This window comes from Amblyomma mixtum, chromosome 2 (assembly GCF_055824585.1).
Source record: "Amblyomma mixtum isolate Tamu chromosome 2, ASM5582458v1, whole genome shotgun sequence".
NCBI classification, from domain to species: domain Eukaryota; kingdom Metazoa; phylum Arthropoda; class Arachnida; order Ixodida; family Ixodidae; genus Amblyomma; species Amblyomma mixtum.
In genome coordinates, this window is record NC_143013.1 from 59,425,974 (window position 1) to 59,441,518 (window position 15,545).

The 15,545-nt window shown below is 43.2% G+C and overlaps 1 protein-coding gene across 1 annotated transcript in view; it reads right to left on the reverse strand.

Moving 5' to 3' along the window:
* Window positions 1-15,545, reverse strand: part of LOC149359451 (neuropilin and tolloid-like protein 2) — a 30,666-nt gene that overhangs the window by 5,511 nt on the left and 9,610 nt on the right. Inside the window, exons 3-6 of the mRNA XM_089569051.1 lie at window positions 10,275-10,472; window positions 6,478-6,631; window positions 5,036-5,127; window positions 3,393-3,548 (exon numbers count right to left, since the gene is read on the reverse strand). Of these exons, the coding sequence (XP_089425177.1) occupies window positions 3,393-3,548; window positions 5,036-5,127; window positions 6,478-6,631; window positions 10,275-10,472 (600 nt within the window). The remainder of the gene's footprint in view (window positions 1-3,392; window positions 3,549-5,035; window positions 5,128-6,477; window positions 6,632-10,274; window positions 10,473-15,545) is intronic.

Here is a 15,545-nt window from a genome sequence, read left to right on the forward strand (position 1 = left end):
GGGCACTACGGCCCATATTTTGTGGAAAAGTATTGATACTGGCCGCTGTGAAAGACGCAGGTGAAATCCAGAAGAGCTTAAATGACAGCTTTTGCGGTGAGTAAGCTCACTCTTCAAGATACCGAAAAAGCTGAACGGTGCAGGGACGCGCCATTCCCTATGTGCACTTTTTAAAGAAGTGCCGATCCTCGCAGAGGCCACTGCATTATACTAGGTTGTATACCTCCAGCTCTCTTAGAGCCGCCGTAGCGACGCTCCATCACTCACTCACACCACTTTCGGCGGCGGCGAATACATCGGCGAGCTCTTTATCGGAAACGCGCGGCGGGCGGCCGGTATACATAATTATGCGCATCGTTGTTGGCAAAGGGCATCCCGGCTTGCACGAACACGCAGCCCCCGTGCCGAGGGACTTATTCGGAAGAGAGGCGATGGCATCGACGGAACATCGAGCACGCTGGCCCAGAAAGGCTTCCGAAACGTGGCCGGTAGTGCCCCGTGGAGCAATTTATCACGGGTTTACGACGTTACCCGAGGTTTATTCGAAGAGCGATGGCGCGCGCTTCGGCGATGGAAGGCAGGCATGACAGGGCAGGGCAGCGAGAGAGGGTAGATAGAAAGGCACGAAGATCGGGTTACTGCTTACCGGCTCGCGCTCTACTGATTATCGTGAGGCGCGCTGCATGAAATTTTAAAGGATATCTTAGCGTCTGCGCATTTTAAGGAGTCTCCGTTTATCAGCGCACCCCTTGGCCCTCTCCTCTCTTGCCGACTCTTCCCCTCGCTTTCTCGTGCGCTTTCTGCGCGTGCGACTTAATGGCAGATTTAAGCGCGAAGTCTCCTGAAAGAGCTTTCAGTCCGGAAGGAGCTACTTGAAATCAAAATAGGCATACCCTGCGAGCTAAAAGATGCGATCACCAATAATGGTAGTAAGGAAAGTTCATTAATTATTTTGAAAGGTCTGTAGACGATCATTCTTCCAGAGCTGGTAACTGTGATAAAACGCGCGTGCTAATACTAACTGCACGAAGAAGTGAAATTTATGTTGTAGTAACCTAAACAACTCTGCTATTCCAACGTTCCAAGAGAAGAGAAGCAAAGAGAGAACGTTTTCTCCGTGACTAGTTTGCACCTGGTGCACAAAACATTTTTTCGTCTTTTCCATTAAAGCCGCCCGTACATTTATTCAACATTAGGCAAAGTAGTTTCGATGCAAGTCAGGAGTAGAAAAAAATGGTTCAGATAGAACTAAGATAAATGTGCTGGGTTGTAGACCTTGCTGGCCGTCTTATGCGGCAATATTTAGAGGAACTCTCTCTTCATTTTATTCTAGTTCAACCTAGAAACGTATTGCCAAATTGGTTAGACTATACGTACTCAATCGAACTGTGTAAGAACGATTTGCCTCGGGGCAACTAATTATTTCGGCAAAAAACGCAAAAAACAGTACACAATCTCAACACTTCTCCTTTCATTCATAACTGAATTACTCAAACTGGTTCAAATGCACCACGTGGCTTCATTGCCCAGGTTCATTCATACTCATAGCATCATTCGCGCAATTAGTGCGACTTACAGGCGCAAAACTGAAAAGGGGTATCGATATTGTCCTTCAGGCACAGACATCTAAAGGGTATGATAGTTCATTTGTGAGTATGAACGTCTTCAACTGCGTAATTGATTCAAGCAAATTTTGCCTCCCCATGCTCTTGATCTTGTAGATTTTTTATGTGGTGCATATCACAAAGAAGTTTTTATAGTTCTCAAATATACTATGATCTTGAAGCATCGTTCAGTGAACATTAAAGAGTGCCTATATTGATTAATTACCATTCTGTAATAAAAAACAGCTTGCTTTCATTGAAAACAGAGCCTTTATAACAAAAAAATTAAAATGGTCTAAAACGAGTTGAACAAATCACCGCATCGGTCGCTTACACACGCAAACAGCGATGACGTCAATTTATCCTTAAGACGACGATCGCTCAAGCTTCATCACACCACCGTTCTCTAAAATCAGCGATTGCTGAATCTATAATAATCTCAACGGCAACATTAAGATCCAGAGCATGACGAAAAATATTTCATTTTAGACTCAAGTTTTTCTACCGTACGACAATAAAAAGAGGCACAAAAAGGCAAGACCTCTAATTTCAAATTGAACAAAAACTAGATAAAAAAAACTGAATGGCAACCTGTTGCTATTACTCCCAACGTCGGCGGCTTCTTTTCCAGACGTCTACATGATTTGCGTCCTTTTCGTCTTACCTAACTGATGTTTTCTATGTTGCAAATAAATATATTAACCTTTTAACACTGAGACTTGCTATTCCTCTCAAGCACTCTAAGCACTAAAGCAAAGCAACGTACTCGCCACTTCCACATCATTATCGATGGTGTGGAATGTGGATTGTAAATCGATGTGGCCACTAAGCTTTCACCCTATTCTCTCATTGCCTCAAAGAATACCTTTTTACTAATTTTTAATTTTTATTTTCGTGATTTAGGATACGTGCCTCCGAGTCAACTGGCCTTGGTCTTGTTAACACGAAAGTACAACGTAATTCAACTATTGTAGCGTGTATGTAATGTATGTATCCTATTGCAAAAATCGTTTGTGTCTGAACCATTCCACTCTGCATCTAGAGTTGCTGTCGCCAAAATAGCTCCCTGACCTTGTGAAGCTGTGTTCGCAGATTTTGTCAGGAAAGCCATCAACATTTTACCAATGTTGAAAACAAATACGATTTGATTTGATTTGATTTGATTTGATTTGATTTGATTTGATTTGATTTGATTTGATTTGATTTGATTTGATTTCAAGAGAGGGGGACAGGACGACGTGCTACTGACCACTGGGGCCGTATTCCATGATCTGCCTATATTAAAATGGCCATTTCGCGTCTGTCTGGCCCTAAGCCATTGGTCGCAAACGTCGCCAACCGCCAACGGCATAGTAGCTTTCCACAGACGCTTGAAAGCCCCGGGTATATCTAAGTGAGCAATGACAAGAGACCAGGTATACGCGAAATGGCTATTATAACATGGACAGCTTATGGAATATGGTCACTGATTCCTTTATTGGAAGGCACACATAATGTATAGGCACATCGCCCCACCACCTATAAGCTGCAGTAAACGTGAGGATGAAGTAAGGAGCCATAAAAACGGTAACAGAAAACGCACCCAACAAAGAGTATCTAAATGTGATAAAAGCCACCTATGGATCTTTAAAAGAAGAAACGGCAATAACGGCACGTTGTATAAGCGGCCGAAAATACATGATATAAAGGCATTTGAAAGGTATCCGCTCTCTTATTATCAAAACCATGCACCAACAAGCTCAGCAACAAGTCTCATTTAAAGGCCTTATCCCCCGGTGAGATACCTACACTTGTCCTCGTCGCTGAAGTCTTCTCCGCTGCAGTTGGGCAGTCCGTCGCACACCAGCGACCTGTCGATGCAGTACTCCCTCGTCTCGGTGCAGCTTCGGGACTCCGAGTTCATGCAGTACTGGCTCTTGGGGCACGTGTACTCCTTGCACACATCTGCACAGTCGGAACTCGGATGAGTGATGCCCGGCTTGCCGGCAGTTGACGAGACTACAGCTTTGCCAGCACACATAGCGTATTCATAAGGGAGTAATTACTCATTGACATCCACCCAAGTGCAGCCATACGGCTACAAAGAAAAGTTATACAGCTTTCTCAGAAACTTCGCAGTTAAAGAAAAATTCGTCCTGGTCCGGGGTTCGAACCCGGGACCACCGCTACACCGCAGCAGTCGCTGAAGTCAGATCTACTCCACCTTGGGGGATTCCCCTAAACATCTGACCAACTCTGTTCCCACTTCGAGTTATTGATCAATTCGCTCTCGCCCTACCATAAGCTTGCCGTCCCGGTTATCTCAATTGGCAGAGTGACTGCTCCGGTGTAGCGGTGGTCTCGGGTTCGAACCCAGGACCAGGACTAATTTTTCTTTAACTGCGAAGTTTCTGAGAAAGCTGTATAGCTTTCCTGTGTAGCCGTTTGGCTACGCTTGGGTGGATGTCAATGAGTAATCACTCCCTTATTACAAATCTACTCCACCTTGGGGGATTCCCCAAAACATTTGACCATAGCATATTCATGCATACGTGAAAACTCCAAACACTAAGGTATAACAACTAAGAAATTATCAATAAAGAAAGCAGGATCGGAAGGAGAATTCTTCGCACGAATTTTAAAAGTTTTCGGTCGCCTTTAGCCAACTTCCCTATACACAAAGCGTTTAATTAATATATGCTATGCATATTTATTTTAATTCAATGCGGTTGTACAGCTCGTTGATTTAGGAAGAATATGTAGGCGCACATACACCTAAATATTTTGGTAGGTGTTTTCGGGTTGCATTAAAGATGTTAAAGGAAGAATCGGTTTATTCAGCCTTCTCAGGGTGTCCAATTATGAGCATTTAGTTGCACAGACATCAACATACAATTCTAGTTGCGCGACTTCCCTGCTTAAAGTTTATGCACATTCTAGCATACTTGAATATCAGAGAACTCCTGCGAAGCAAGTTGAGAATAAACTTTAATCATGGAAAAGGCTCCTTGCGTTATTGTCGCTAGGAGAGGGTTGAACGCACAACGTTGTTCAAGAATCCAAGCATCAGTCGAGCGCCAGCTAAGCGAACAAAGCTGGCCTGCAGCAAAAAGCCGAGCGGATATTAAAACGTTTTTATACCGTTTGCAGCGTCATAAATACTTCAAGGTTTATACAAACGTCCGGGGAGTGCAAATCAAGCCGTTGATTTTGAACAGCGGCTCTACTTTCTGACTATAAGGTACAAACGTTTGCATGGTTTCATGTGGTCAGTTGCATGAAACCGTGCAACATGCAGCGCGTGCTCGGCTAAGAGAGGGCCACATTAAGCCCGGTACGAATGAAAGGCAACTTTCTTCTTAAGCATGTTAGAAGACAAAGCTTGAAAACACATTTAACAGTGCAAACACTTTGAGCAAGCGCAATAACCGTGAGCAGAAAAATCCACCGACCTCTAGGCTGAAACGTCACAGCCGTCCAGACAAGCTTGAATCCGATTATTTGACCCGGTTGTTTGATCGGAGATCCTACTGTTGTCCTTAGCCTGAAAAAAAAATATAGACATGGGATTCCATCCCTTCAGTGGTGCAATAAGGTGCTAGGCAACAAAAGCAAGAATTCTGTATAAATCAACAAACCTGTATAAAGTGGAGCAGTCTGGGACAACATTGAAAAGATGAATCACTAAATATTTTCTCCCGCGAAAATAAATTACCGGAAACCTCAATTCGAAACATAAGGCCAGCTGTCGTTTTAGAACAACAATTTAAACAGCTGATTTAGAATGAAGACTGCGTGCGGAAAGAGCAATGTTTTAGACCAAGAATTAACGCCATCAGCAACGATAGCAAACTCGTCGCTCGAAAATGTTGGTCAGCTGCGGCTATTACACCATGCATATATTTTACTTCTTATTATCACGTGTTGGTGACAGTTCCGACGGCAACAGACGAGCTGTCTTGGGTGGCACTGAAAAAGTTCGTAATTGGGCTCGTTTACGCCCACAAAGAATTAAACAACTCGATGGTGATGATAACAACAAGCCGGCTCGGCGGTCTCGGAATCACCGCCGCTTTTGGCAGCGCTCAATTTAAAGCTGACAAGCAACTTTCAGGATATCAGGCGCAAAGAATCCATGGTAATCTCTTACAACGCAGAAGCAGCTATTGGGCGTGGCTGGAATTGTTCCAGGGAAATCTTGACCCACCTCGCATCACGTATTAAAGCCGTATGGCGGTTGTTTTGGGCATAAGCGAGCAAGCGTTACAGACCTTATTGATAGCATTATGGTATAAAATACTGTTACCCTGCTTATTTATGATCACGTATTTGTAAACATATCAGTTTAAAAATTTCCCGGCGGGAACATTTATAATAAAAGGACAGAAAATAGCTCTTTTCATGTGAGCTATGCACAATGAAACTGTCTCCGGGGGGAAGCGTATGCGATTATTTTAGCTTTTTTGTATTCTATTGGAGCTTAGACGTTGTTCAGCATTTTAAAGCTCTCATCCAGTCGTTTCATGACAAAGCAAGGATCGAATCGGAACTTTTCTTAAAAGGACTGTACAGCACCTGATTCCGTGTTAATAAATAAGACTCTTACCTTTCTGTGGCAACTACTATTTGTTCCAAACTCTCACAACCTCGTGATGAGAAAGAGTTTGCTAGTACCTCGGAAACGAATAATTGTGTTCAGTGTCACTCAAGCGGCAGCTAATACCGCTGCAATAAACATTTCATACTTAATCTCAACAACCATCATGAAGAAAAATTATCCTCCCACCCTTACCGTTGGCCTCTTGCATGATGATTTTTTGGGGGCAAAATACTCCTCTTATCCTTCATATGTTAAAACTAAGCACTGAGGAAAATGATCATAGCATGTACGAACCTGACCAGAATCCTGTTCCTCTTGGACAGCTCAGTTTTTTCGTCAGTGTTCTTGTAGTACTTCAAGTCGCCGCAGTAGCGTTTGAGCTGTACAGGATTTACTTTAAGATTCGAGTATCCATCAAAGATGGCCAGCTCAGCTTCCCCGCAGTTCGCTGTGCATTGATAATAGAAAGAAGGCACAAAGAAAACACTTCGATCAGTGATATTACCAATAGATTAACGGAAATTCTTTTAAAAATTGATGTACACCTAAATAAGTGCACTCAAGTTTCAAAATGAGCTCTCTTTTAAGCTAGGATACTTGTAGGTTGCCAGATGTTAACGCGATATACCTTGACAGTATGCATGATGTGGAGCTCTTATTGTCACTACAAAAGTGAAAGAAAGGGAAATTCGATTTCAACGGTATAGGGTCCTACCAAACACTTTATTGCGAATGACATCCTAGTTGACAAGAGGAAGCGGGCTTGGGCAGGGCATGTAATGCGAAGGCAAGGTAACCGCTGGTCCTTAAGGGTAACGGAGTGGATTCCAAGAGAAGGCAAGCGTAGCAGGGGGCGGCAGAAAGTAAGAAATTTGCGGGAATACGGGGGCCGCAACTGGCGAAGGACAGGGTTAATCGGAGAGACATGGGAGAGGCCTTTGCCCTGCAGTGGGTGTATTCAGGTTTATGATGATTATGATGATGATGATGGACACATTGAATGCGCTGATAACCTCTTTACCGTTTCAACTTTCACCTCAATGTTTTTATAACCTTTTACGCACGCGCGCTCTACTGCACGGCAGTTTCTTTCAGCAGTGAGAGAGGAATAGATGCAAGAGAGGTGCAATTATTTGGTCCATAGTTTAGCCATGCCACCAAGGCTAGGTGACACTTGTGTGTCAGCAGAAGAAAACTGACTTATCAAATGCAATTAAGGTGAAAAATCACTCTGATTCGCTGTTGCCCTGATAGGAGCCTGTCATGAAAAAATTTGCCTGAGTTGAGTCGCTCCGACGTTAACTACTTTACCCTCAGTTCATCTCTTCTTCTCTGCTTTTCTCTCGGCATATCTGACTTCCCTTCTTTCTTTTCCCTCAGTTCGAGACTTAGAGCCGGTGGCCTCTGATAATCTGCCACTTTTTTTCTTGTTTATCTCTGTTGTCGTATTTGCTCTGTTTGCAATCTGGGTGATATCACTTGCTCCTGGCTCTTCTGCATCCGCCAGCCAGCAGACTAAGCAATCACTTTATACTATACTTTGTTTCGTCCCGAATGTGCATAAAATAATTTTGCTTTCTTTTGTAGTTTTTTTTAACAACATGTAATTATCAACCAAAGGAGCAGTATCGCGGTGCCACCAAAAGGGTGATCTACTGTTGGGAAATATAGCTGATGTAATGATAAGGATCTCTAATTTACGGTGAAGAATAAACGCTAATTCAAACAAATATGAGCTGCGTTATAGCGAACCAGAGAGTGAGCAGAGCAGCATGTAGTTATGTGACACGCCTCATGTTACAACGTGACATGTAACAGTGCCAACTAAATGAATTAACAGCTTGATTAAATTGCTGATTTACTTTTTATTCCTTTGATTGTTTCTTTCCATAGTCTTGAGAGAGAATGGCGTTCTAAAGAAAAAACGAAGCATGTGTTCTAATTTTAAAACAGGCGACAAGCTCCTGAGTTTCATTAATATTATAGCACGATTTCACGCGTATTCCTCCATTCATTTCGTAGTCTTTTGTGATGGACCTACTCGCATAGTTGCTCAGAGGTTCGACGATATCAGACCTGCTATGGCTGCTCTGGGTGCTCAGTGAGTCAGGTGACAGTTATCATTGTCTGCTTTATAGACGGTTTAAATGCACAGACGATAAGCCGCGTGAGCAAAGCAGACAAAACACTGACAGAGCTTAGTTTAATTTTATTACTCGCTAATTAGAAAGAAAATACGGGGGATAAGTATATTCATTTTTGACACACAGTTTTGTTCTCGCTCCGAAGGGAAGTTTATCAGGTTTCAAAAAGATGAATTTTTTTCCCAAGGTGTTACATGGCACTAGTTTCCCAGCAAGACTGGCGCCTGACGTACACTCCTATTCAGTAGCATGAAATTTCGTAAGACACGCGCGTTTGAGACGTCTTAGACAACACCTTGCGTATCTTTTTTCGGAATACTTACACTGCTGTTGCTCCCGAAATTTTCTCGGAAACTCTTTTTTTTTGTAGCCAGTTGCCTTAATTATGAATGCCTGAACACTGCAGTAAAGTGTGTCAATATGCAGGAAACTTTTTGAAAGCAGAAGGTGAGCATGGTCGTTCGTCCTGATGTAGTGAAAAAGGTTTTCAGCAGAGCTGTGTGCAGCGTATATAAGAACAGTGACTAACCACGTTTTATGCCCAAGCATGCACTGCGCAGTTGGTCACAGCTTTGTCCATAGATATGATGCTTCCTTACTAGTGTTATAGCTAGCAAACATTTCAAATCGCGATACGTGTAACCTGTCGCGTACTTCAGGCGACCACCAGTGAACACGACGTCGCCAATACGCGCAGTCGTAATGCTGCTCGCCAACCGCGGTGGCTCAGGGGTTATGGCGCTTGGCTGCTGATCCTAAAGACTGAGTTCGAACCCGGCCATGGTGGTTGAATTTCGATAGAAGCGAAATTCAAGAGGCACATGTACTGTGCGAAGTCAGTGCACGTCAAAAAAACCCGGTTATTCGAAATTTTCGGAGCCCTTCACTACGACGTCCTTCATATCCTGAGCTTTTTTGGGACTTTAAATCCCCATAAAGCATAAGCCGCAATGTTGCTCATAATTACTGCATATCGCCTTTTTATTTCATGTGAAGTACCTCGCCGATGGAGCTATTCAAGAAAAAGGTTGACTGTTTATTTTCTATTTGTTTTTTGATGCCGAAAGTGTACTTCAGGTGCTGTATTTCCAGCGATACAACCCGCAGCGCATTTCTAGGATGCGATGTTGGCGCGTTCGCGGCGTCCGTGTTGATAATATACGGACCACTGTCACGTCACCATGAGTACCATAGGTAGTACTAGAGGTCACCTCTCGAGTCCTTTTCTGATATCATAAATTCTGTGCAAAGAAACTGTCAGGGCACATACGTCAGCATCCTGCGATATTTAGGCGCAAACACGAAATCTAGGTGCGCATCAGAAAATGCACCAAAATACATTGTTTCGCCGTCGAAGCAAAGTGAAAGCTGCGTGAAGTGAAGAGCATGTTGCATTTATTGTTCTTTTTTTGTACCTATTGCATGTAGTCTACACAAATTACCTAATTATTATGACGAAAAAAAGGCTGAATAATTAATTAGTTGAGCTGTCCACGGAAACAAATTGTCCGTGCATATTGCCCAATGTTAGATCAGGTACTCAGCATTAAAAAAAAATTTTAATTTTGGGTTGGTGGCTTACCCCTACAGGACCGAATAAAGAGCTCAACAGGAGGAAAGCGTCGACGTTTATCTTAAAACAATGAAGATTCAGCTACATTTTCGTTCGGAAGTGCGCTGATCTCAAAAACGTTAGGTATCCTAGCAGTTATAAGGAAAGCAATTCCGTGTCCTTGAATGTGCTCTCTCTTAATGGCGAACCACTCTCATTTTTTCGCACTGCTGCCCCTTGCACCTGTATAGCACTATTCTCTGTAACCTACGACCGTATTCAAATAATCAACGCAATTTTCAGTTCTTTTGCAGTACTTAGTGCATGTGAACGCCATCCGCAAAGATTTCCTTCTAGAACATAAATAATAACGCAGAAGAGGCGCCGTCTCTTACCGATGCTCCCTTTGAGCTGTAGCTCTAGGACGCGGATGTAAATATGCTTGTCGTAGTCAACACGTATGAGCCAAGTGCAGTCAACATCCTTAGGGAAGGTCTCCGGGTAGCCCGGTGACACGAGGTCTCCACCCACTCCCGTCAGCGTGCCGCCGCAGCCGGACACATTCCGCGTTGATTGGGGCGGCTGAATGAAACCTGCGTGAAACAGAGCCACTGTAAATGAACGTTAATGAGCCGAAGCGAAGATAAAATGGTCATGGCGGCTAACCATCGGTCAGCTAGCGTTTACCTTTTCCGGGTCTTGGATAATGGTGACGTAAAGTGCAAGAAAACACAGATAAGGTCTGAACAGTTACCACGGGCTTGTATTGAACTGGGCCTTATCACTGTCATAGCTTTCCCTAACTATTCTCAGTTCATTCACTTCAGTCACGTGTAAGGGCACGTGACCTTGGCTTCTGCGTGGAAGTGTGAATTTTGCCTTGCTGGAAGCATAATTTGCTTACTGCTTCACCGCGAGAAAGGAACTCTCGAAGGAAATAATTTGTGACGAGGCGAACCATTAATGTTAAGATTAATTGCGATTGAATATTTCGCAACAAAGTGGATACCCTTCTGCCTTGCAGACAACAGTTTGCCCATTCTCTCGCCGAAAACCTCTATGAAGATTTTTTTTTTCTGCTGCAAAGCTGTCTCTTAAAACATAAACAGCGGAGTAGAAAGTGTTTTCTGGATAGATAGCGAAAGGCACATCCAACGCAAAACTATTATCTGCGGCGTGAACGCTGTTGCCAGCGTTAACGTGGCCTGTAGTGAATAATTTGCAAAACGACTACAAGTGGCGCTCGGCCTGAGTTTAGGCCGGAACTCGCCAGATACTGGTTCTTTTGGGTGCACCTGCGTGTGACTTTTTTTGTAGTAAGACCTTTCCTCGCCTCATGCATGATTTAAGTTCTGTAGCTGTCAGGCCTAAGCCCACCACGAAACACTCTAATTGCATCCAAAGGATAAAGATGGAAAACTACCGTTTTTAGCTTTGAGCTATTGTGCCTCAACGCCACTTGCGGCCTGCCCGATTGTGGCGTACAATATCGTGAGCTCAACTGCCATTTCCCCAGAACCGAACTCATTGATCCATTATACTGTTCATGTGGTAAATTGGTATGGTATGGTATGGTATGGTATGGTATGGTATGGTATGGTATGGTATGGTATGGTACGGTACGGTATGGTATGGTATGGTATGGTATGGTATGGTATGGTATGGTATGGTATGGTATGGTATGGTATGGTCTGCTCTGCTCTGCTCTGCTCTGCTCTTCTGCTCTGGTCTGGTATGGTATGGTATGGTATGGTATGGTATGGTATGGTATGGTATGGTATGGTATGGTATGGTATGGTATGGTATGGTATGGTATGGTATGGTATGGTATGGTAAGCGGGATTTAAGTGCACGTGAGCTACGAGAAACGCTGTTGTTATGGTGTGGAGAAAAACATAAGTGCAGCTTTATGTGCCGAAAGAGCGGGCCCACGATTTCGCAGTGTCCGGTTTTTTCACGGCTGCGTAAAAATTGAAAGCTCAGCGCAAAGCTACCTCGTCTTAGAAAGCCACTCCAGGGATAATGAGGGCGACCATACATGCACACCCCCTGCTTATCCCTATAAGTTTTCGCGTTTTAACGCACTCCCTGCCGCTCTCGATAATACTCGTGCAAAAAAAAAAAAATTAGCGATGCAAGCATGTTGTGCCATCTATGGAGTGGCTGCATAAATTCATAGAACTGGTAGGGTAAGTTTCAAACAACAGATGGAGCGCATGTTTCTACATCTGCGTTGCTTCGTTTTGGTCTCAGCACAGCAGCTATGGCGACGCAGCGTGACATATGCGCCGGCGCTTTGATGGACGAAGAAATTCAAGAACTGCTTATGAATTCGGACTCCAGTGATAGTTACAATGAGATACCAGCCCGCCTAAGTTCCCTGTCGAATGATAAAAGCGATGAAGTGCCCCTGCCACCGAAAAATCCGCATAAGAACAGGAAATCCGACGGGCGAGATTTCTGCTGGAAGATTTCAGTCAGTACAACTAATATCTGTAAGATTATCCTGGATAAAAATGTCAACATGTCCAGCAGAGCATCCCAGTGCGTTACTAGCATAAAATTTAGAGGAAAATAGTCTGCAAAAAAAATTGCAGCCAGTGTGAAGCGGTGAGTAGAGAATCCCAGCAGTGAAAGGGTTAAAAGACGAACTGTGTCGTCGCCGTTGAGGTGGCTTAGTAGCTATGGTTTGCGGCCGCTAAGCCCACGGACACTGGATCTCATTCCAGCCATGGCGGGTGTATTTCGATGCACGATAAAATGTAAAAGACCTCGTGTGCCGCGCGGTTGTCTCAACGGTGCCACTGCTCGTCAGTAAACCACGGGTGGTCGATATTAATCACCAGTCGCAAATTACGATGTCTGATACAGCCGTAGTGCGAATTCGGGCCGCATAACCATGCATCTGTTTCATTCCTTAGCTCTTTCGAATGAAAAAAATACTCACGCTGGTGAACAGCAAAACATCCGAGAACAGTTCTGATATCAGAGCAACATACACTCATGTAGGCACTTTCTTGTTTTCCTATAGACCTTTGAAGAGGTGCGTGCAAAATGCATCGAGTCCTTCCAAATATGCCTCGTGCTTAATTTTACGTAAGGCTGCGCCACCAGGTTTCTTTCTGAAAAACAGAATCATACAAAAAGAAGAGCATAATTTATTTCAAGTTTAAAGAGGCCTTCTTTTTCCCTTAGAAATACACGGCAGCTGAACAGCACGAGCATATGACAGGCGAAAAATGTCTTGCGGCAGCGGTGCAAATTTGCCATTTCGAAGCCCTCCGCTACGGCCGTAAAACACGAGGCATATGTTATCGCAAGACGCTGATAACGGTTGTTACGGCCATCAATCCATGCCGGGAAAAGAACATTACGCTTTATTTTTTTATCGCTTGTACTGCAGCGCACTTCGCAAAGATAACAAGTAAAATACGCCTCTCATCATGGAACAGAGAATGCGCCACAAAAAAATGTATTCGCCTCAGCGAGAGTACGATCATCATCATCAATATTCGAGATGATGACCCCGCGTTGCGAAAGCCTCCGCAAAATGAACCGTATTCTCTGCTTTGATTCTTGTAAAAGGTGGAGGATGAAAGCGAAAACAAAAAAAAAGCGCCTATATTAGAGTCTTCACTTTTGTTCTCTGCTTCCTGAAGTATTTTGCGAGTCTCTGATGCGCCGTACTTTCGCTGACTTCATCCTAAACCTTCTTTTCGCTGCGCTTTCATCTTCATTTCGCTCCTCTCTTCTCAAGGGGAGGGAGCGGAGGAGGAGGCTGGCTTTGGAAAGACTGCTTCCTCTGACGGGAAAATACGTGGCACTAAAAATAACTGTTACAAGATGGCTTTCTTTATTAGTGTACCACTATGAATGAAAGCTTTTTCAAGTGCTCGTTCAAACAAACAGGAAAGTAACGCTCATAACCACTTGACCCAGTCTTAATTCTTTTTACAAAAATCGATCATTTTCTTCAGTGCGGCAGGCAAAATAGCACAACTCCAAGAGACAAATCAGTAAAGCACTTCGCAGTGAAGATGGCGGGAACTAGTTCTGAGATTACTACCTCAGCTCGTTTGCATGGCAGTTTTTCGTTCTCCTTCTGTTGTTTTTAATTTTTGTTTGCTCTTTCTTTCCTTCCTGCTTCCCTCAATCTACTTTCTTTCTCTTTTATTTTTTCTTAGTGCTCAAAAAGATGCTGCAGAACGTACCCTCATCACGGACAGGGCGTACGTTTTTTATTCCTTGTGCGTCTGTTGCTTTTTGCTCACGGCAAATGAGTTCCTTCCCCTATCTGCGATCTTGTCTTCTCTTTTTTCCTTGCTCATAAAGCAAATGTGCATCTTTGAGGGTCAGTTGTCTTTGTACAAAATGTAAACAGTACTGTTTTCGGATATTTATCATCAGCTGAAACTTATGTCATGACAATGGTACGCATTGATATTTCAGTCCAAGGCCAGGGTAATTCATTTATACATTTATTAAAACAGTAAGCCCTAAAAGAGGCTTTAACGGGAGTGGAAAAGCAGCAGTCAAAGAACAACGGTAAAACTGGCAGTGAACAAAGAGACACGAGTTGAAAAACACTGATATACAACAGCTATTAGAAAATCGCCTCGATAGACACGCATGAAACAAACAAAATGCATCACTTCAAGAACTACGACAGCAACTCGCATCAAAAACCGCCCTACCTCTCAGAATTACTGCCATACTCAAACTTATCTAGTTGATGCAGGTATTCAGTTAGTGATGTAGACAAAACAGCAGAGTCTGGAAGAGAGTTCCTGATATTGCAGCTTCACGGAAAGTAACTGAACTTAAAATAATCATTTCGTATGGTCGGTAATCGGATGAACTTACTGTGGCGATGCCTTGATGTTTCATTGGTTTTGATTCTAATGTAATCTGATTTCTTTATTTTGAGACAGTTGTTAATAATGAGGTAAACGGTTTTCAATCTTACAAACTTGGTTCTTGTCTTTAGCGTCGCTAAATGATCTTTTATACAAAGTTTTGTTGAAGAATGACTGCGGCGGAATTTAATATAGATAAACTTGCAGCAATTCGCTGTATCCGATCAAATTCAAGACAGATGGTTGCGGTGTGAGGATCCCATACTATTTTGTCGTATCCTATTACCGGTCTACGAGTGTTCTGTATGCGAGGCTCTTTACATGTGAAGTTGCATTGTGCATAGTGCGCCTCAGGTACCATAGTGATTTAGAAGCTTTAGAGACAACTTTTTCATTGTGAGTGTTTCATTGTAAGTCTGGCGTAAATGTTATGCCAAGATATTTATATTGATCAACTCATTCAATCACGCACCTGCTAATTTGGTATTAAATTCAAAAAATGTTTTTCTTTTTACTGACATGAACAAAAACCTTTACCTAAATTTAACTCTGTCTGCCAGTCGTCGCACCCGCATCGGTTGTCGCACAGTATTCGTCATCATTTATAAGTTCTCTTGGCTACTGCGCTTCTGACTGGAAAAATAGAGCAAAAATAAGCCACCTGTCTTTTCGCGTAGCTCGACATGCCGCTCAGATCAGCTCGACATGATGACATAAATATTACCCTTAAAAAGGCACTTGTCTGACTGCTAAGTAAAATACGAGAAATTGAAAGCCAGAATATGCTTCTGAATCGCGAAGTCTATGAAT